At 40.0% G+C, this 23,439-nt stretch overlaps 1 protein-coding gene across 5 annotated transcripts in view; it reads right to left on the bottom strand.

Annotated features, from left to right (window-relative positions):
* Window positions 1–23,439, bottom strand: part of WDFY4 (WDFY family member 4) — a 120,293-nt gene that overhangs the window by 82,544 nt on the left and 14,310 nt on the right. For all 5 annotated transcript variants that reach the window (XM_059851534.1, XM_059851535.1, XM_059851536.1 and 2 more), the window contains exons 9-20: window positions 22,729–23,181; window positions 22,244–22,348; window positions 21,136–21,326; window positions 18,000–18,610; window positions 13,833–13,926; window positions 9,051–9,265; window positions 8,086–8,186; window positions 6,930–7,137; window positions 6,583–6,659; window positions 5,674–5,892; window positions 4,500–4,684; window positions 1,331–1,562 (exon numbers count right to left, since the gene is read on the bottom strand). In XM_059851534.1, coding sequence (XP_059707517.1) covers window positions 1,331–1,562; window positions 4,500–4,684; window positions 5,674–5,892; window positions 6,583–6,659; window positions 6,930–7,137; window positions 8,086–8,186; window positions 9,051–9,265; window positions 13,833–13,926; window positions 18,000–18,610; window positions 21,136–21,326; window positions 22,244–22,348; window positions 22,729–23,181 — 2,691 coding nt within the window. The remainder of the gene's footprint in view (window positions 1–1,330; window positions 1,563–4,499; window positions 4,685–5,673; window positions 5,893–6,582; window positions 6,660–6,929; window positions 7,138–8,085; window positions 8,187–9,050; window positions 9,266–13,832; window positions 13,927–17,999; window positions 18,611–21,135; window positions 21,327–22,243; window positions 22,349–22,728; window positions 23,182–23,439) is intronic.

The following is a 23,439-nucleotide window of genomic DNA, read 5'->3' as shown; positions in this document are numbered from 1 at the left end:
CAAAACTGTTTACTAGTGCTGGTAACACAGCCCTTTTAGGCAAAAAATTAGTTCATATAGCACATGAAGATTAACTATAAATAAAATGCCTCAAGACTGTGTCACCATTTCCCTTCCAGCAGGACTTGGTCTGCAGACTAAGCCTCTGTACAACTGCAGCTGATTAACAAGAAGCAATGAGATAGTGGGGAGACAGAACACACCACTGCCAAAAATTCCCACTGCTGTTTGCAACAAGGTCATAAACCTATTTTAAGGGAAAAAAAACCTCACTGTAGTATTTGGAAGGATTGTGTAAAGCATTTTTTAAGTCGAAATTTCCATTTGCCTGAGTTCCTTTGGATGTTTTGATGGAAATAGGGAGAGTGAGATCATTTCACCATTCGGAGGTCGCATGTTATATGCTGCTCAGTGATCTCCCCTAAACAGGACATCCCTAGAGTCACATGGCCACAACCTGTGATTAGTACTGAAGTCCATCTAGGAAGAACTATGCAGAAAAAAAGCCCCCCCAGACTTCATAAAGACTCAATGATTCAAAAAATCAAATCCTTCTGACTTCTACAGGTAATGTTTTTACTTTTAGGGCTGTACTTTGACACCATTTCTCTCTCAACAACCCCTTCCCACACTTGCAGCTTTTTGTGTGGATTGACAGCATTCTGTCCGAAGGAGTACTCTCAGCCAGTGTTTTTACATTCTTTTAGGCTGGAGCATGACCAAGAAAGATTATTTTGCTGTTTTCAATAAGAAATGACCATCCTATTTCATCCCAAGCTCTAGCACGGAGGGGAATGCACTACTTGTTGAACAAACACTAATCAATAATTGAAATGTTTTGTCTGTCTTTTTAATAATTGAAGCTAACAGCATACTTCAGTTGAAAAGCCTCTTCATTAAATTGAATGTAACTTACTCCCCTGCCCCTCTCTCCTATTCTGCAGGCATTTGCAGTTAAACTCCATACTTCTCTTTCTGCCTTTTTCCCCACCCTGTTACCACTGTTAATGCAGAATGCCTCAGTTAAAGTTTCTGCTTTAATGTTTGCCAAAAAAAAAAAAAAAATCACAATCTTGCAACTCAGGACGTGCTGTCCCTCTTTACTCTTCCTCTCTCTCTGCTGCTTGATTCCTACCCTTCTTTCCAATTCACAGGATGTTACAAGATCCTCATGTATCTCACTACAATCATGTACAACATTCAGTAATGCAGTTTTCCAGACTTTTAGAGTCATCTCTAGACATAGTGAAACACTAATAGAAGATTAAAAGAAAAAAAAGAACAGTGCCCTGACAAACAAACAGTGGCAGATATGAGAATTATCACATACCTTGAAGTTGTACTGCTTGGAAGTTACTACAATACTGAGGGCCAAGCTTAATAATAACTTCTATGGTTTCCACAGAAATGGCTTCTTCAAAGAAGTATGTAGGACCAAGGCGCCAGGTCAAGGAGGACTTCTGCCTCCAAATCCGAGGAGTAGCTATGTACCCATAGACATCAATAAAGGAAGAGGGCTCCATGGAAATGCAGCTTCCTGGTAAAGGCTGCAGATACTGCATCTGCAACAGAGGAGGAATTCACTGAGAGGATCCAGTGCACTCAGTGTGCCCTGGGGTCTTGTCTCTGTAAGGTCCTGCCTGCCACCTCTTTGCTCATTGAAGTCACAGCTGTGCAACACAATTATACTGGGCCTGGCTCAGCTGGAGCTCCTTTCCCACAGCAGCCCTCACAGTGCTGTGCTCTGCACTGGGAACCATAAAGGGGTTGATGACACACCAGAGTTCTGGCTCTTGCTGAGCAGAGCTGGCAGCATCAGCACCAGCTCTCCAACATTCCCCTCATCAAGGGGCTGGGGGTGGGCAAGATCCTGGGAGGGCACACAGCTAGGCCAGCTGACCCAAATTAACATCAGAGATATTCCATACCATATAATGTCAACGTAGACATAATATCTAAGGAAAGGAGGAGGAAGGGAGGGAATTCATTATTTATAATTCTTGCCTCGTACAGCAACTTCTCCATGTGCTGAAGCTCTTGTTTCCCAGGAAGAGGCTCAACAGCACTCACAGATGGGAAGTAGAGAATAAACCTTATTTTTTTCTCTCTCTTTGCTTTTGCACAGGAAGACTCACTTCTGCTTTAATAAACTCAACATACAAGTCATTTTCTATCTTACTTTCCCTCCTCTGTTCAGCTAGGAAGGGGAGTGATACAGCTGCTTGGTGGGCACCTGGCATCCAGCCAAGGTCAACCCACCACAATTATCAGCTACTGTTCAGAAATTGGACTTTGAGAAGTACTGTAAACATAAGCATTTTGAATGTTTAAGCCTAATTTTTGTTCCAAAAACACAGTCAAAATAATTTCAAGTATTGGCAAAGAAAAACCCTGTCTTGACTCCAGACATATTTTTCCTTTCCTAACTTCATAACCCTGACTGTGACATTCAACACAGAAAGAAAAGTTACAGCTTCTTTGTACTGGTATAAATGGAGAATAATCAGTTTTTGAAGAGTGTAGATTGTCCGATTGCATCAGTAAGCTTCAGTGGAGCTAACATTGTTTAGGAAACAGGGCCATTTATTTTTGGTACCAAAATAATGATTTGGCCTCCTAAACAGAGTCTATTATTTTATTTAGCTGTAGAGAGCTCTAACAGGAAGCAGTTGGAATTTTTTGGTAGAGAGAAACTGTATTGTGCTTTGGGGCTTAGCCCTGTCTTTAACGATTTGTTGCTAGGATGGGACACTCCAGGCACTTACTGGTCTCTGACTGCTAAGATTTGGAAAAGAGGGATGGTCAATATTAAGAGGCAGGAGTTGACACTTCAGTGAATAAATATTAGACTTGATGCAGCACAGTAACACACCCCACTCCAGCTTCACCAACTAAAAATAGCCTTTGGTATTGTTAACAGCCTTCATCCATTTCTAACTTCTTAGGCCATCTTTCCTTCACTGTACATAACAAGATGAAGACTTACATTAATCAGTGAGCCCAACACTGGGACAGTCTTTCATTTACTAAAGGATTATTTTATTTATATGAGCTGTTTCATTGAATGTTAAACACACTTGTTGTGAATTCTTTCATCAATTGCAATGTTTAGGCCTAGTTTTATTGATGACTTTCAGTCTCATTTGAAGGAAGTCAAATTAAATTAAATTTTCATTCTTGAAATGGATATAGGTCCCAAAAGGCATTTATAAGACAGATGATTTTTCTCAAGTATGGGAAAGAGAATACTTGGAATTAAACAGGTTGTGTTTACAACAGTGAGCTTTGCACGTGCTGAGATTGAATTGAAATATGGGAAAAAAAAGAAGGTTACAAGTTTCAATTCATAAAAAGATTCTACTCAAAAACCAAAAATCCACCACACCAACCAGAGATATATTAGAAAGAACAGGCTGCATTTTCTACACTGTATTCAAAGTCCAAAAATCAGATCTCTGAAATAGTATGAGATTAACTGCAAAACCAGGAGCATGATGATATTAATAATAGAAACCAGGGGCTATTCTCATTTATCATGTAGATTATGAACCCTTCAGGTGCATTTGGATTACTTTTGCCTGCTGTTTCATCCAACCTGAGAAATGACTGCTGTGTGACAAAAATCACAAGAAATAGAATATTAGGGGAAATGCCAGTACACCAATATTAGCAATGGACTCATGAATTGATATCACCTCACACACTGAACAACTAACCCAGAGGAAAACCTTTCTGTTCCTGAGTGCTTAGTGTGCTAGTGAGGAAAAACACTGATTGTTCAAAGGGTGTAAGAGAAAGAGGACAGCTTGACCAAATAAGACATAAGATAATACATGACCAAATAAGGTTCTTGTGGAAATTCCTCCCACCTTTGGATTCTTGCAAAGAGCTGACCAGTCACAGTAGATTATTTTTCTTAACCTTCCATTTTTCAAGAGCTTTCTTGAAAAGAAAGGGTGGGGACTGTCTGTGTAACTCATCACCTTTGCAGGCTTCAGCCTAAATCCAAGTCATCCTTGATTTAGGGCTCTCTAGCCACACCTATACTTTTTATAGCTGACCTCTGCAGCTCTTGGGCTGAAACTGATAAATCCTCTGAATCACTAGTAAACTCAGAAAATGTTGACCTAAGGGTATAACTGAATTTCAGGAAATTAACCCTGAGTTATCTGCAAGCCAGGTGACCCCAACTCTAGAGGAGCATCACCACACAAATTGTCCTGGTTATCTGCATGCTGAAGGGGGAGAGGAGAGCTAGATCAAAGCATCAGTATAAGCTGAGAACATAGTTCTGAAAAGCAGAACAAGTACATCCTGTTTAGTACAGATTTTTGACTCCTCTCACACCCAGCACAGTGGCACATGTTACATGTGTAAATCACCATGCTTTGAGTTTCTCAGATAATTACTGAAAAATCATGGTAGGTGCATTGGGAGATGGAAATAAAAAGCAACACAAGGCAAAAGCCTAGCACAAGATCTATGCAGAGAGCCTTTACCTTTGCAGAGCCAAGCATCTGACCATTTATATAAGCTGACACAATGCAGTTCTTCTTTGCTTCCTTAGCAACTGTCACTGTGAGATGATGCCACTGGCCAGTGACCAGAAGTTTACCACAGCCAAACTTGACTTGCCTTGGAAATGGGGAGGGATTTAGGACCTCAGCCTCAGGTTCCATCATATCTGAAACAGCAAAAAAGGGCTAAGTCAACAGAAAGTTTCTGGTCTTCACCTGCCTCTGGAACGCAACTTTCAAACGTGACAGGAAGAACATGACACTCTGTGGGTAAAGTGTGATTTGATGCTATTACGTCTAAAGTCTTTAAAGCACTGCCCAAGGTCAGTTTCAGGACCTACAACTTGTACAGCTCTCAAGATCCCTCCAGCATACAACATGTCACCCTCCCAAATAACACCTGCTATCTGCCTTGCTGCTGTGAACCTGCCCTGAACTAGGACAAACCAAACATATTCACTAAGAGGAGAACCCCTCTGTGTATTTACAGAGTTAGCTGGTGCAGAGAAAAAATTCCAAGCAGATCCATAAGATAATAAAAGTCTCCATATTAATTTGTAGTTTTTATGAAAAAAGACAAGCTGGAATTTTTATCATTATCTAAGGCAAGCAGAGCACTCACACAATGTCAGCTGTTCACGAAAGTCCCAGCTACTATTCCCACTTCATTTCCAACCTCCTGTGGAATATTCAATCATATTTGTATTTGAAGTACCTACACTACTCAGTAAGGAAAAGGGGATAAATATCAACACAGAACAATATTAACAGACTGGCATAATAGAAAACATTCTGCAAGTAAGGAGAGGAAATGAGTTGCTTCATTAGGAAGCTAGATCACTCCCCAAATCCTCTGTCCTACTCTCCAAACCTGCTTAGTGTCACACAAAACTGAATGGTTCATGCCCAGTCTGCACACCACAATATATGTGACACTCAAAAATTTTCCTCTGAATATTGCAGTAATTCACAATGCCTACAGTAAACTTAAAAATTAAACATGGGCAACAATTACAATCATGACTGGATTCAAGCAGAAAACTGAAGAGAAATCTCGTTAATATCCTGGGTACTTCAAAGAATAGGAGATTTATTAATGAAAAATTCCAGATAACAAGAGGACACAGCACTGCAACTTGACTGAAAAGAGCCTTACCAAGCGGCTGAAATTCCACTTCTTCTGTAGAAATGACCAAAGAAAGATCCTGTGGCAAGAAGCTTACAGAAAAGCAAACAAATTCTTGCTCTGCTCTTGACATGTGCCTCACAATGGTAAGGAAGCGGAGTGGGTGGCTGCTGTGCACCAAACCAAACTTGCTAACCAGGAACCAGCAGGACAGGGTCAGGCCACTTGAAGGAGGGAACATTCTGCTGCCTGCAGACAGGAACAAAAAAGCATTAAGGAAGTTGCTTTCCTTGTGCAGCCATTAGCAAACTGCTTTCTGTTTAGTTCTTCCATACCAGAGAAGAACCAACATTAGATTATGGGGTTTAATTTCTATTCTGTTGGACTTCATTGCCTGTATTCAATATCACAGAGATTGCACATATGTCTCTGTGCACATGTATAAATGGCCTAAAGCTGACTGACGAGAAACGAGCACTAGATCTCCATGCTGTGGAGCAGATGAATTAGCAACTTCTGAGCCAGAAACAAGTTTTCAAATTTCACAAAATCTCAGGAAGCAAAAGGTTCAGCCATTTCCCAGTCCACCCAATAGAGGACTTTGTTGTACAGGAGAATCCCATAAAGTGACAGTTCCTATTCCTTCCATAGGAGATTACCCTAAAATCTGGTGGCTCTTACTGGTTAAGACTGTTTTCTTAGAAACCTGCTTTAAATTTGCATGGCTAATGTTAATTCATCACACTACAAAGCTGCACCCAATTCCCCATTTTGCTGAGCAGTACAAGTTTTACAGTTCAGAGCTGGTCTGGGACACAGAGACAGAAGTGTTTTGGAACACACAGCTTATGTGCTGCCCTTTCTTGCAGCTGTTGAATGTTTTCACTGGGGCTGAGAAGTCAGCGCTCCCAGAAGCTGTAGGTGAGTCACAGTGCTTACCCATGCCAGTTCCTCCTGAGACAGATTGGTCTGCACTGGATCCCATGACAGTGGCCAAGGTAGGGAGGTATAAACACCTATACAAAAGCAAGCAAGAACCCGTCATCAGAAACAAAATCATCCCTGAGGGGCACCAGTAACTTCTGGTATTGCAGGATCATGGTAGCAAGGCAGAGAGGAGGCTGCCAGCAGTAAGACAGTAACAAAATATGTTGGCAACATTGCTGCATGGAAGGCAGCCATAGGGTACATAGATTAAGATGAAGAGAGAAGTGAATAGCTACTGTGCTCAGAGTAAGGGTTTGGAGACCCCAGAGCAGCTAAAGTGAAAACACCAGCAGCAATACCCATAGCCTTCCATGGACATGTCAAACTCCACAAACGATGGAGCTAAAGCAGTGCTGTGCAGCTGGAAGTTCCGAGGGGATGTCATGGAGATGAGACTCATGGCAGTCTGGAGTGCCAGTGCAGATCCCTTGGACAGCCAAGAAGAGTTCCTGACAGGCACAACGGTCTGAGGATCAGATTTACTGCCCACTACACTCTCTTCTGAACCTGAAAGATGAACACAGTGCCTAACCAGATCAATGTCTGGAAGTAATTTTCCAGCCACAGGTACTGCCCATATTCTAGGCATCCCTGCTCAGAACAGCACTTCATGCTCTTGAGATAAACATCCTCAGCAGCCCACAAAAATCCTACAGCAATACAAAAACATATTGCACTGAAGACATTTCAAAATGGGAGGTTGTCAGGAGAGCCATAGCCATCTTTTAGCCATAATTTTTTCCTTCAAATCTTCAGGCAGCTCCAGAACTCACCTTATTAAAAATGTCCCAAACCCATTGGTTTCATTTTTCTTAGGCAAAGACCATTCATTCAACTATGCTGTAACAGAATAGTCACGAGTAACATGTAGGAGAGGATTTGAAGAATGACTGCAAAGATCATAAGACTCAAATACAGACTATGCTGTATCAGGTGTCAGGCATGAGACTAGTTTAAGCACCAAATACTACTGTGCTGTAGCCTTTCATCATAAAATACATTAGAGCAGAGAAACGACTCAGATGGAAAACAGACTGCATAAGCAAGGTAGCTTACTAGGATATCCGAGGGACTACAAAAAGCAGTGCTCTTTATTCCCATCCTTATTCTATTTCTGTCTATAAATCACAGGAAAAATATGCTGCAAAACAAAGGAGACACTCCCCTTGGTTTGTAGAATATTAGTATTTTTATAAACCATGTCCATGTCTGATCCAGCAAAATCTGAGTATATACTCGGCATCTAACTTGAGCAAAGACTTAATTTGATCTCTGCTAGTCATTAGATCAGCTCTTAGTGGTGGTCAAGTACCACCCAATCTGGGAAATAGCCAGTGAAAATCTTCTAGGCATACTAAACCTTCACAGTGACTGTCTTGGAGCAACATACTCAGCAGCAGTTTCCTGTCATTTCAGAGACATCTCTAACTCAGCCCCTGTTCATTGTGTGCTTACCTGCATTAGCTGAATCACTCCCCTGACAGGAAAGGACCTTGGTCTTGTTTGTGCTGGGCCTAGAAGGTACTAATGGAGAGCCTCCCAGCCACAAAAATTGCCTAACATAGAAAAAAAAAAATCCTTCTTAAAAAAGGAAAACAAGCCAGTCACTTGGGGTAACAGCAACCATGCAAATAGAGTTTAGACTTCTGGAAAACAATTTTTTTTATTGAACACCAAATTTTAAAGACATCCCAAATAGAACAGAAGAAATGTTTTCCATTGTAGTGACACAAATATTCTGCTTGCTTTACATTTCCTTTCAAGATTTTCCTGTTGAAGAAAAACATCAAAGACTGCTTTTCTTCATCAATATTTTTGAATAGCCCTAATTTTTAAGGAAAAAAAAATCTATATGATGGAGTTTTTTATTGGGTTCTTTTTTAAAAATCCTATTCCTTATTTGAGTGAAAGAAATACAGTCTTCCACTGAATATTTAAATTCTGCACTCTGGTAGCTGTTAGGTACTGCAATGTCCAGCACTTGTTAGCATTGATGAAGAAAGTGCAACCTCAAACTGGAAACAGCAACTGAAGAAGAAGACTGCACTTTTTATTTTTGAATCTGTCATTGACATGGATCATGAGAAGGTCATTTTTACTCTGCAGAAAACAGCTTCTCCATATAAATACCAGGAGAGAATAACCCTGTTTGTTTTGCAATGATTTAATTAGTTCATTCATAAGTGGCTTTATAACCCCTGCAGAGATGATGCAGAACACTACAGACTCATACCATCTTCAGGAGTGATTTAAGCATATACCCTGCAATCAGTGAGAAAGGAGGATTAACTGGGACTTGAAAGAAAAGGCTGAGCCTTGCCGAATTAGGGCACCAAGTGAAGCATCTAATTATTTTCCAAACTTTGCAAAAAAAATGGCACCATTAAAGCAAATTGCTTCCATTAGATACAATCTTATACCTTAACACATGTGGCTCCACAGCCTGTGATGCAAGCTTCTCAAACACCCTAGTGAGGGGCAGGTGCAGGGGGTGACTGTCACTGCAGAAAGCATCTTGACAGGAGGTTAAGACTGTGCTCAGCAGGCCAGATTCACACATCACCTGACGACTCTTCTCTGACTTCACCAAGGACTGGATATGATCAACCAGAGCACATTGGATTTCCTGGGAAAGCTGAAATGGACACAGAAGTAAAGTCAGAGAACTGGAACTAAACTGCATGGGACAACTGATTTATTCTGTTTTAATTTGTTTTTCAATTGTCAAATCCCTGAGTGTAAACATCTGGTCCCGGAAAGAAGCCCCTAAGGCAAGAGGCTCAAGCAGAACTGCATGGCTGTTCTATCAAGCTCTGCACTAAAACAATGTGCATATATTCATCTGAGCAGCTGCCTGGCCATCCACAGCTCAGCTTTCCTTCTTTGTCTCGACGGCAGTGAAGGAAAAAACCAATCAGCTGTCATTCAAAAAACAAGACACCACCACCAAGGACAGGTTATTAGGCATAAACTCCAAGACCAACACAGGGATGCAGAATATATATAACAATAAGCCCGTGGAGAGCCACATTGACATGATCTACTTTTCATTCTAAAAGCACTGTTCTTAAAGAAAACTGTATAAAGTGATGTCATTTTAAACACTTCTCTATAAGTTTTGCTGAATTGAAGCTTTACTTCATTATTGCTTCTTAATGATCTTTAAGTCTCTCAATGCTCATAAATTATCCTTAGAGTAATTTGTTTTCAGTTAGGAATGCATTGTACCCCATTGACCTAACTAGATTTCATGTAAAAGTAACTGGGTCATATATTTAAACACAAATCTTACAAAGATTAATTATTCCCTATTTCAAAGATCTTTCAAGTTTTCTCACATGCTCTTCTAGGAAATAAATATTCAAACTTTTAAAGAAAAGGACAACAATGGTGACAGGCACACAAATAAAGGCAATGGGATTTGATTTTATAACATGAATGAGAAGCAACTGGATTCAGAATAAGCTTATTAAGTGTAAAGAGGAATTGAGCTCTTTTACATTCAACCAGACAAAGCCAGTACAGGACAATTTCAAAGCCAACAAACAATTTCTTTTCAAAGTGTCCCCAACTGCAACACTTAGAAAACAATACATCCATTGCAACATATGTACTGTTTTTGCAAACTCAACTTCCATTTGTCATATCTGAAGGGTGTGTTCTTTGTATAACCTTTCCTAAGGGTGAGTTCTTTGGATAACATTTTCTTCTCTCTGAAGGATTATTCATTGCCAGGGACATACCTTTCACTGTGCATTGCCTTACACACAGAAAGGGTCCGCCAGACTAAACTATATTATTACAGAGTGTTTCAAAGCCCCACAACTTTTTAAATCTTTTAATTAACATTTTACTCCATTTCTGACTATATGCAGGATAGTATGTGTAAAAAACACTAAACAGAGAATGCTACAGGTCTTGACTAAGTGAAGCAACTGGTTTATTCCAAAATAAATCCAATAAAAGCATAATGGTGTACAAAAAGATTGATTGTTTTCATTAGCCTAGCAGCTCTGTCAATAGCAATATTGCTTTGTTTGAATAAAATGAGCTGTTTTCATGGATTTTTGTTCCAGTAAAATGAGATTGTAGTGGAAATATTAAAGGTGGCCAAGAAACCATGGTGTGTATTTCTGTATGTATGGATTGATTTTCTTAACACTTATTACTTGCACCATGAATCAGGATATTGAAGGTGCAGTTAGAATGCAGCTGAGCTCTGCCCCAGATTAGAGTTTTAAGGGCAAATGTCACCTAGCAATTTGCCAAATCTTCTTAAGTAGTTCCCAGATTCTTTCTCCTAAGAGCCCATAGTTTCAAAACTTAGTAGCTGAATTTAATTCACTGCTATTCATCTTCAAGGTTATTATGTTATATTCAAGCTAAGCAAAAATGATGAACTTTTGTCACTGTGCATTAACTTCAAAAGGATGCAATTTCCTTAGACTGAAGAACAAAATAGCAATAATTATGTGTGCAGAAATACATGAAAAATTTTACTTTTTTAACATCTCAAGGGAGAACAAGTAATTTAGCCTAAATTTAAAACAGGGACAAGTGTTTTTTTAAAAGGTGAAAAATCCTTATTGATGTTGATTTCACAACAGTGACTATGACAGCAGCTCATTATACAAGAGACATGGATGAAAACAAAAAGGAAAAATCCATCTGTGGAATAAATAGTATTACTTAGCAAAAGTGTGAATAATTTACATGATGAATTGTGAGAGGATTAATTTTTATCTGTATTCAGAAGAAACCTGCCAGGATGATGAGACAGAACTGAAACAAGCTTTTATTCTCTTGCAAAAATTCTTTCCTTTCCCTTACCTACCTTTGTCAGATCTAGATGATCTTTGTATCTGACATTACAAATGGGAAAGATTTGTCATGACACTGTGGAATCTTAAAATTTCAGTCAAGGATGACGTGTCTGAGAGGAAACTTCTTTCTTTACAAGGCGGAAAATAGGCTGTGAATATCCTGGCCATGTATCTGAAGAGGATGCGAACCTGTCTCAATTTGCTGAGTTTGAAACATGTGCAAGGCTATCTTTCATCACTGAACATACAACATATTAATGAAAGGAAAATCTATCTTGTTGTGTCAGACAACACGGAGTCTGATGGAAACTGGCCTAGTTCCAGTCATAGGCACAAACCTGAGCAATGTCCTCTAAATACAATTTACTGACTCAAAGACTGCTTACTGACTCAAACCTCTTGGTCAGTTTTAAAGTTTTAAGCAAGTTTCTGTACCCATGACATTCTAATGATTTTTTTCTCATGCCTATCAATGGTGGGAGTATACATCCACAAATCTGTTCTCCTCAGCTCTTAACTGTCATTCCAGAAAGTGTAAGAAATAGCTGAAATGCAAAAATCACCTGCTTTACTGTCTGCTGCTGGGTTTTCTACACTGACAGGCTCAACATTACTTCAGCCCATTATTTCTTGGGTCTGACAAAGGTCACTGAGAAGTTGCAAAATTGGCAGGAAATTGATAATATTTCTGAGGGTCAGAATTGAAAGTACATTAATTTTATTGGGTTCCATTAATGTTTCTGTAAAAGCAGTGCTTTTTCATTGCTAATTCTGTGAAAGCAAAGGAATCACACATGACCTGAACTGATTCTAAGATTTTTCCAGATTACTCTCAGATACTTGGGCCTAAAATACCTATCAAGGCACTAAAACAAGCAGAAAGAGATGAGTTATTGTCTCCTCTTCTCCCAATTTGCCCCTAAAAAGGTACTTTTTGATTCAGTCTTAAATGCAGAGGAAGAAGCCCCTTAAGGTTTTTTTATGAAAGTCTGCAGTACATCCACAAAGCCATTATTTCACCTCACCTAGCTGTTAAATACTGTAGCACTAGAAAAAGAAATAGTAACCTGTTTGGGACAGAATATATCTACCCAAAGAGTTATTCCTTCAGTTATTTTCCTTCTAGCATGTAGCTCCCCTTCACTAGCCACTGAGGTTAAACCTTTTGCATCAGATCTTACCTGACTCCTGTGCTCCAAGCAGAATCTCCTGGCACAAGGATTCATGCAGTGATTTTTGTTATGATTAAAGCTAATAAAGTCCAGCCTTTTAAGTCTCCACCTGGCAGCATCAGTGAGATCCCCAAGCTCTGAAATATTCCATTCATTCTCTCTCTCATTAAATTATTTTTCAATAGAAATAGCCAGGAAAACTCTATTTTTCCTTTAACCTTTTTTGCAGGTTATTTTATGAGAACTCCTCAAGACATTTGTTAACTCCTAGGTAGGGTTTGACTCAGGACTTTGCCTAATAGTGGTCCAATTTTACCTGAGGCAATCATATTCACAACAGAAATACTAAAACACTACCAGTAATAATTTCTTACTGACTAAAAAAAAGGAGTGAGAGAAAAAAAGAAAACAGGAGCATACTTAAATACATAACTGGAATTTGTGCTCTAGTCCATACTTTTAAGAACACTGCCATCTACTGAGGATCTCAGAGGCTTTCCTTCTTACAGAGCTCAAGTCCTGGAGCCAATTCCACTTTCTTGATGACACTCTCATCCAATTAACCCTTCTACTTGTTTTTCAGAAATTGATGGCTGTAATTAACAAAATTTCACTAGCTGGTGGCTTGATTCCAATAAACAAGAGTTGGAATGCGCCAGCAGTTCTTTGTTCCTTTCAGAGCTCTGGATGAACAACCTGATTTTGTTTCAGCCCCTTCATATGTACTTTGGCTGCATTCAAGTATGTTAGACCGAACAGCCAATCTAATAGAGGCAGTCTCTTTATTCAGAGTGAGTGTGTATATATATCTGGAAGGATTGACAAGAAAAACACATTCTAAGCTGCATTAATAGTTTATGGACCATTAGGTCTGAAGGGTTAGACTGTTCTGGTGGCTAGGCCTCTTGGCTATATTTGAAACAGTTTTCAAGGCACTTCTACATTATGCCTTTGCAATAAGTATTCTGGGACCAAAATCCATATCCTGCATCAGGCAGGTACAGAAATGCTTTGGCAAACTGACAGCCAAAAGTCTTTGTTGCTCTTACATCTACTGACTCAGTGAAATTCGTGCTGTTCCTCCTGACAGTGTTCTAGGTAAATTTTAATACTGCCACATTTGCAAAGACTAAGCAATTCCTGGAAATGAAGCTACAGAGCTACAGAAGAAACTGTTTATATGGCATTTTGATATGTTCAGACTCACCTGAGCATATCCTTCTTTGTACAGCTTTGGCAACAACCTCACCATGACACAGACAGCACCTGGATGTACAATGGTGCAGTCTCTCATTTCCAACCTGCAGTAAAAAGACACATCATCATTATCATTAGAACAGCAGAGAGGTTCTAACCATGTTCCAGCAGAGCACAGCATTAAATCCTCCCAGTAGCAACCAGGCTCAGAATTGGAAACTAAGCAAACAACACAAATTACCCAGAAGAGCTGGATGCCTCCTGAGAGTAACCAAGACAGGACATCACCTGCTCATGAGCTGACATTTCAAGGACCTGCATATTCAAAGATGTGAGGCAGCCTCTTTAAGCATATTTTGCCTTCGAAGGTATTTGCAGAACAAAAAACAGACAACCAGAGGAAACATTGATGCATCAGTCCACAACCAATGATATCCTTTTATATTCTAGAAGTTTATAACTTGGGTTATACAGTAACCTTAGCACTTTAAAATAAAAGGGAAATAAGCAAAGGTGAGACAGTCTTGATGAAATCAGTATGCCATCCTCCCCTTCCAACACTAGAATTTGCCTAAACTAGTAAAGTAAAATAAAATATCTGCTTTCCCACCAGTTTTCATTTTTGCCACTTATGACCTTTATATGTTCAGGCACAGGAAGGAATTGAGGAATCAGAAACATCACAGAGATCTACTAATGCCATGATGCAGGCTAGAGGTCAGATATGTCTCAGATGAGCCCACAGCACAGCAAAAACTCTAGTTTAGGCACTGCAGGCTCATTCCGTTTAGAGTATCATCAGCATTTCTGGGTGCACCTCTGAACTGGAGTTGTGATGTACACAGTCAGAAACATCTATCCCAGGCAGATCTCATAAGAAAAACAAAGGCAACATCTAATGGCTGTAATTAGACTGACAAAATAAAAGCACAATATGCTTTATGAACTGTATAAAACATAAGGTACAAGGATAAGAGTAATCATTAAAAAAAAAAAAAGTTTTACAAGGGATGTAAAGGAGCAGAAAAAGGTTGCAATTAAACATGTTTGTTAGCCACTCCCTAAAAGACTCATCTGATGCAGCAGAACAGGGAGTAGCGTGTAGGACACTGCCACACAGTGACAAATAATTTTTACTGCATCCTCAAGAAGGATAATTTCAAATTAATTGCTCATTTGCAATATTTTCTGTGCAACAAATCAAAATCAGGCCTGGTATAAAGAGTTGCTGCTGCAGTGGTTTCAGAGTGGGTACACACACCTGTACTTGACATTAATGTGGGCAAGTTTTTAAATGTCACAGAAAAAAGTACACTGAAAATACACTCTCCTCTCATTTCCCTGAAAAAAAACACACCATTTTAAAAGAGAAAAATCCTGACTCTATAAAATCAATAGGGATGAAATCATGGTTGGAAAGCTGCCTGGCTGGAAACAAGCTTGGCATGCTGGCCCATGCCCAGGTGAGCCAGTGTGCCCAGGTGAGCCAACAAAGCCAATGGCATCCTGGCCTGCATCAACAACAGTGTGGCCAGCAGCAGCAGAGGAGTGATTCTTCCCCAGTACCTCACCCTGGCACTGCTGAGGCTTCACCTCGAGTCTGTGTCCATTTCTGGGCCTCTCACTGTAAGGACATCGGGGTGCTGGAGTGTGTGCAGAGAAGAGCAACAAGGCTCAAGTAGGGTTTGTGAGAATAATATTCTTAATAATAAGAGTTCTCTGTGGTCCTTATTTTATGGACTGGCTTAGTACAAAAGCTGTGTTCCTGTTCCAACTCCTCACCTCTGCAAATAGCCCATCTCTCACACTCCTGCCCCAGGGCTATCCAATCAGCCACATGATTCCACTCCATCTATCTCACCAGCTTCATGGTGTGAATTGCAAATCGGCTCTGCACTGGTGCTACTTAAATAAGATAAGTAAGAGGTTTTGGTTACAAAATGAGATGTCACAAAGACCCTGAAGAGCCATTAGCACAGTGAGCTGATTGTGGTAACGGCAGCTGCAGCAGCCATGCTGCTTGGGTGGGCACAAAGAAGGGCTTCCCTCCCAAAGAGATCAACCTCGGTTAACACAGCTTGCAGCAGGCTATGTCTAATCACCAGGAACAAAGGATAACCAGAGACTCCATCTACCCCATTTGCCACAAAAGGTGTTTCAAACATTACTGCAGGAGCAGGAACACAGAGGGCTGCTTTTGAGATGGGAAGGACAGTCAATTCCCCTGTGTCCCAGAAGCTTGCAGCATCATTGGCCGCAGGACAGTGGAAGGGGCTAGAATATTATCCAGCATTAAAATGCTTGATATGTGGCTATGTATTTGTCACAGACTCTTGCAGGATCACCTCCTTTCCCTGCCCCCCTGGGAATATTAAATATGTGTTGCAAGATGGGGCATCAAAGGCCACCTACACTGACTGCATTCCAGTTCCTCCTTTCAAGCTGCGTAGCAGCTGCCTGAAACCTTTCAGGGGGAAGTGTGAGTGTGGATTACAGCTAAGAGGAAGCTGCACTAGGGGAACAACAGGCTTGCAGAAACTATGGGATTTCTTATTTTAATTTTCATAAAATTCACTGGTGGAAAAGGATACAGGCTGTATAGCTTGAAGATTGTCAGCTTTCCAGTACGTGTTCCTCTTTTGTTTTTGCATACACTTGTCATGGACAGTCTCCAACCAGCCCTAGCTGAACTGGCCTGCTTGTGTGCCTTCACATGCCAGAACCAAGACAAACAATCTCAAGTCTGACACTGTGAACTGAAAGGGTCCCAGTGTACAGGATTAATATCTCCACAGGTGGTATTCAGCTACTGCACAGCATCACATCTCAGCAGGCAAAAGAACACAAGAGATAGGAAGCCTTGCTCATTTCTTCATTTCAGACCCAGTAACTTCAGAAAGAAGGACAGAGCCACACCCCTCCTAGCATTGCCTCAACCTACTTCTTTCTCCCTTAACATTACATACAACAGACAGTGTACTTCTCACACCTACCACCATCTACGTACTCTATGCACAGAGACCCATGTTTTCCCAAATCAGGCTAGGAAAATCTGCTTGGAAAAGAGCTTTTATTCCTCCTGAGCTACCAAGTCCTCTCCCCAGCACTGAGTACTAATCAGAAACATCCAGTGTAATTTAAAGAGTAAACATGGAGCAAACATCTTCATGACTGCTTTAAAATCTGCTGCACAGGGAACAAAGAAAACCACCACATGTTCTTTTACTAGCTTCAAACAAGTATAAATATAACCAGAAATGCTTATTCAGCCTGCTTCAGTTTTCAGGGAAAAGAGTTCTGCTGACTTCAGTGACTGCTGCTATGAGTGGCAGACATCATGTCTTGGTCTTTAACTTGGAAGATGACTTAGCAATAATCCACAGTAAGGGTTGAAGAAATCTCACACTTATCAAATTAGCCTTTTTAAGCATAACTCCAACCTGAAACAAATTTGATAAAAGGATTGAGATTCAAGATTAAGCTAGAGAAAAATGAATGAACAGAAAAATCTCAGAATGGACAGAAAAATCTGAGTTACAAAATGTAGGTGATTCAGAACTGATTCACAGCTGACAGCTGTGCTGATTTTTGGTATAGTCTTCCCTTCCTACCAAGGATATATGTTTCGACATAAACCTTTATTCAGTGAGGTAGGCAGCATGTTCCTTTTCCAATTTTCTCTATTTCAGCAAGAATAAATGAAAGTGTCTGCACATGCACTTGCACACACATGCACAAGGGAGCATTTAAAATACCTTAGTGTAACTTTTGTTTTCAATGTATCAAGTGACTGGAAGCAGCTTGCCACATAATTGAAAAAGTCAAAAATTGATCAGAGCAGGTTCAAGCAGTGACTAAGCGCAAGATTTAAGTCCCAGCAACCTTCTTCTAAGACTCCATTCCTGCTCCCAGTTTGCAGGTGTCAGAATCTGCAACATAAACTCTGCACCTCTTGGGGCTGTGTGTCCCACTGCTGCACTAAATCCTTATACCCCGAATTTTTCACCATTTACCTTTCCAAAAGCATTGATTTCTGCTGCCTGGAGGCCTGGGAGTTGGGATTGAACTGATTTGTTTACCCTTGGCAGGTTATGTCACACCTTACCTCAGTTTACTACCATATAAAATGCACATATCAGCCTTAGTTCTCTATTTCCTGGAGTAAATAAAGGCTTACTTTTCTTCAGGGTGTCCCCATAGCATATAGGCAGAGGCAGGTAATTTGTTGCCTGGTCTTTTGAAAGCAACAGGATGCTCTTCTTGAGCTTGGAGTGCCTCCTGATCATCTCTTGCTTTTTCTCCCATCTCTGGCTTCTTCTCCTTAAAGTAGCTTTCCTGATGGAGGGTTCCTTTGACCATATGATCAAGAAAACTCAGAATCCAAATGCAGTTTTTTAGCCATTCTGGGAGAGGTTCTGAAGAACAGAATGCTGCGTCCAAGAATTCTGCAAATGTCCTTGTCTTCTCAAGGCGCACAGAAATTTGCCTTTTCCCCTCTGACCAGAAGCATCCAAGTGATCCAAGATCCTCTGCCATCTTTTCAAAGAGACCATTCCTCTGGAAGAAGGTGCTGTTGACAGGGTCTAGGTGCAGGGCTGCAGTTATCCCCTGAAGAGCATAGAAAACCAGCTCCAAGATGGAATTCTGTCCAACTGCTGCCCACTGCCCAGACGGAGGGTCCTGCAGTGCACCTTCCATGTCTGAGAGGAGGGACAGGAGCCCATTGAATCCACTGCAGGTTCTGAAAGCTGAATGGCTCTTGGGACTCTCCAGTATCCTCAAGAGTGACTACAAACATTAGGAAGAAAGAACGAAAATAAGCACTTAAAGGGGAAAGAATCTTTAGAATTAAATTACAAGTTTGCACAAAAATTCTTTCACCAAAATTTCACTCTTAGAAGGGGAAGGGGAAGGCAGTCAAAATAAAGGCCATCACTGCACAACTTCTCCTCCCTTTCCCCATATACCCAATGAATCATACAACCAGCCCTTGAATGCACCTTAGGAGCCACTAAAGCAGTCAGCCTAACAGGTACAGAACAGTGCTCACAGGAGGAAGCAAAGAAAACAAATTTCCTGCTTTACAAGTCCTAGTCAGTTTGGCCAGAGGCAGTTTCATATCTTTGGCAGTTCTTTTACCAGTCTTCTCAGACTCTCTCAAGAAACCTGCTTTTGCCCTAGATAAATGGAAGTAAAGATTAAATTGTAAATGCTCTCACATGGAAACTGGCAGGAAGGGACAGCTCTCTACAGACAAGTCTTCCTGCACCTCTGAATGCATGAGAACACACACTGAACTTTTGCTCATATGACTGAGAAGCCCCTTTTCAAAAAAACCACAGTGACATGGGATGGCACATGGAATATTGCAAGCAGCAGGCTCTCCTCATTAAGAAAGAAAAGAATACCTTTTCTCAGCTAAGGTATTTTTGAAGTTTGCACAACACTTTGGAGGAAAAAAGCCATAAAAAGTAAGATCTCAAGACAATGAAGTCATTAGATTTTATCTAACTTCAATAGGCTTAAAGCAGGTTATAAGTGAATGCCTCTTGACAATATAACACATATATAAAAACAACTTAAACTATTTTCCAATTTTGAATGTTATGGGCTTGCCATTTTAAAGCAAATCTGGAAAAGTTATTATGAACTGAGGAAGTAAAATTGGTGACAAAAAGGAGCTTGCAAGGAAACCATCTACTGCATTTGAATAAAATTGATCCCAAGTTTTTGGGGTGTTGCACAATTCATTTTGTACAGGGACTTTTCAAATTCAGTGCTGTACCTTTGCACATTGGAAAGGGTTAATTTCACATGCAGATGTCCTCAAGAGATATCCAATGAAAAAGCTTTACTTCCCAACCTCCTGAGGAAAACCAGTATTTAACAGAAGTATATCTGCCCATGACAGGACCTAGCACTGTGAGAAAGGGCTGTGAGGACTGAAGGGGAAGGGAGCACTCTATTACTGTCATTCAATTTTGTATGATAATGTATCAAACCAGGCAGAGACTTCTGAACAGGGAGTAAATTTAATAACTTAGAGTTGAAGTTATCAGGATGGCTTTAACACATTCCAGAGTAGGTCAACAGTAAATACATTTCCTCCAGCTTTAACTCAGTTAGAATTTAATCACCGATGAGTTAGTATTCCTCTGTCTTGAATCTCTAAAACTGATGTCTGCTAGAAACCCCCTAATTCAGTTACTGCTAACAGAATTTATTTTGCACATTCCATTATTTGTTATTCCTCATAATTGTCCACGTGCCACACTGGAATACGGCAGTGCTAATTGCATTTGGGCTCAGGCTTTAACAGCTAAATATACATTAGCAAATCAATCTGAATTTGTGTGTAACACAATCACAGTCCCAGTGGATAAAGAAAATAAATTCATTTGCTTACATTATACTTTAATACAGTTATCATTTGTCAAAATTAGACACTGAAGTTGCATTTATTTTTATATTAGTTTGGACACCATACTCAACTTTTCCACAGGTATTGTTAAAGTTTACTATTTCAAATCAAAGCTATAAAGTTCATCCTTTTAATTTTTTTTAATAACATGGTTCTTTTGTTATCGAAGTTGTTATATTGTACAGAAAAGTGAATTCCATTCACACTTGACAGAGAGGGTAGAAAGAAATTTTAAAATCAGTGTTTACAACAGTGCTGCTTTTCAACTGGACGCCTGTGACCTAAATCAAAATAAAGCACCACGATTCTTTCCTCTCTTTCATTGCTTAGGGATCAGACACTCTGGGGTCAATAGAGACTACGACTAGTTCTAGTTTCTTCCTCCAAACTTTCATAAAATTCTTCCTTTCCATTGCCTCATCTCTTTTTACTTGTGTTACAGGTGTTACATGTGTTTACACTTGTGTTTGTGAAAAATGACAAAATTAGGGACAGCAAAGTTTCAGTCTTGGAAATTTATTAGAATGAAGCTGTTCATGTCATGCCTTTCCTGGCTCTTCCAATCTTGCTGCTTCACATCTTACATCCTCTCTCTACAAATCCACTTTCATTCACATTTGTTTCTCCTTTCTCTGTCACATTTTATAGAACTGCTCATACAATTGTGCCTTGAGCATGTCCATTTCTCCCTCTTGCATTACTATTTAAGTCTTCAAAAAACTTTGTAATCTGATACTGAATGAAAGTATTGACCACACAGGCATTGCTAAAAATCAAAGTGCCCCATTTACCATAATCTAGAGCTGGCCTATGGCTCTTTCTTCTGCTCTTACATCTTGAAAACAGATAGTTCCCAAGAAAACAATGGCCAAGTGAGAGCCACATTAGTTACCTTCAGAAGATCTAGTTTCAGGTGCAGTTCCCACTGAGTGGAAGAACACAGGGCCCCAATAATAATGCTCATATATTCTTCATAGTTGATGACTGATAACTGCTCCAAGATGCTGAGAGTAGCACTCCTGTAGGACTCATCATCCAAAAATATCTTGATATATGGCACCATTCCATAGTCCTTCAGAACAACTAGGGACAAACACATTATCATTTTTTAGTTAAACTGCTTATAGTTTTTACAGGCATATTATCAGTGTAGGTGTGAAGTGCCACATTTCTACAAATACAGCAGGACAGGTAAAAAGAGCGGCTGGTTAAGCTAAAGATGACACAAACTGAATGGCACAAGAACAACTAGGGATAAAATGACTGGATGACCATGATTTCCAATCATCAGAGATGACAGGTTCCCAACACAATAATGAATGAAAAGGAAAAGACACCTTAGTTTCAGCTTAAGCATCTCTTTCATTTAGGAAGGGAACTTTTTGATAGTTTCTGAAAATATCTTTACACTGTACAAGATGCTGATAGTTTCAAAAACTTTTTTAGTTGTTTCTGAAAATGTATTTACACCATGCAAGATGCTGCAAACATGATGATTCTAGGGTTCCAGAGTGAATTGAGTGGATTCCTGTATTCAGTAGCTTTCACTCCTCTGCTACTGTGCTCCACAATACTCCCTACAAACAGGTATAAATTCTTAGGTATAACAAAAATACAGGAGTATTCTTCAGCATGCACCTGATCCAATCAAAATTTCAAATATAATGAAGAAAATCTGGATGAACAAATGATACACAAGAGTCAAGTACACACACTTTTTTTTTCCACAAGCTAAGTTTGAGCATCCTATATAAACACCTCAGGACTATGCACATGGATGAAGGAAACAAGCTGACTACTGGGACAAAGCTTAATATGCAGGATGAGAATACCTTTGTCACATTTCTTCCTAGTGTAACAGTTATCCCTACACTTCTTGCTTTTTTCCTTCATTTCTGACTGAAACAAAAAAGGTCAGAAAATTTGTTGGTGCTCCTTAAGACCATGGCCACTTACCACCAAATATCATGAGGGTAACACAGTCATGTGTTTTTCCTTACCCGTGTTCCTCACAGACCTTGCTGTAAGGGCAGCCACCATTTTCAGCATCACAACAATTAATTCCTTCTCAGTGCCTTCTTTTGGGTTAGGCAGATGAGTTCCAGCTGTCAGCATATTAAAAGTTATGTTATGATATACAAGAAATGGAAGGAAGAATTTTTCTTGCTCCAATATTGAGCTTGCATTCTAGAGACCCCCCCATTAAAACCTGTTTAAAATTGTGGGCTGAAGGGTACCACCCAGAAAAATTCAACATACACTAGCACAGAAAATCCCAGAGCTGTTTAGGCTAGTGAGCAGAAAAATAAACAGCAAAGATTTCAGAGAGGACCCAGCTTGTGTGTCAAATTTAGGCCAATTGGCTTGAAGACAAAATCTAGCTATTCAGTATAAAAAATATATATAAATTTACTGTAGAAAAAGATTATTTATTCCTATCAATCTGCCTGTTTCAATGGTCATTGTGAGTGGCATTAAGTTGTACCTGATTTCCTCAAGATCTTGGCCTCCTTCCTCAAAAGTGCCAGCAGTAGGCCTAAGAGCCCAGAGTCACGGAAAATGTCACTAAATAACAGGTCCTTCTGGGTCATGCTGAGAAGGCACTGGAGAGCTGTTAAGGTGCAGAATGGCACTGTGTTTTCCTTTATCAAATACTGAACCTTCTTCAGAATCTCATGGGGAACATAGGACAGGTCCAGGACTATGGACTCCACCAGTCTGAAGAACTGGACTTGGACTGGGTGTGGTTTGAAATGAATGATGTCAGTGAATTGGTTGATAGGTTGCAGCGTCCATTCCAGTAGAAAGAAATTCACTCTGTCCCAAGCCCATATGGTACCAATTGCTGACAAGATTCTTTCACACAGGTGCTGATCATTACTTCTCTGGAAAATGGATTGCAGCACCTGGAAAGGCTGGAGGTTTTTCACTGTCATTCCTGTGCGGAAAAAACCCAGGTGAGATAATTTTTACATGAGTGTCATTCAAGTCTGCAAGCACCCTAACTGTAATGTTAGATCATCTGAAAGTGGAAATGAGAGCAAAAGACATGAGGGATGTTATTGGGAGGCATATTCTTGAGCTTTGATGAAATGCTAGAGCTAACATGGTCATTTCAGTTTGATGTAGGTGGCATTCAGGCTTCTGCAGCACTGACACAGATCTGAAAATGCTACATCATATTCTTTTCTTCCAT

The sequence above is a fragment of the Haemorhous mexicanus genome, chromosome 7 (assembly GCF_027477595.1).
Source record: "Haemorhous mexicanus isolate bHaeMex1 chromosome 7, bHaeMex1.pri, whole genome shotgun sequence".
In the NCBI taxonomy this organism is placed as follows: Eukaryota; Metazoa; Chordata; class Aves; order Passeriformes; family Fringillidae; genus Haemorhous; species Haemorhous mexicanus.
The sequence above is the reverse complement of the archived record's forward strand: the minus strand, read 5'-3'. Positions and strand labels throughout refer to the sequence as shown.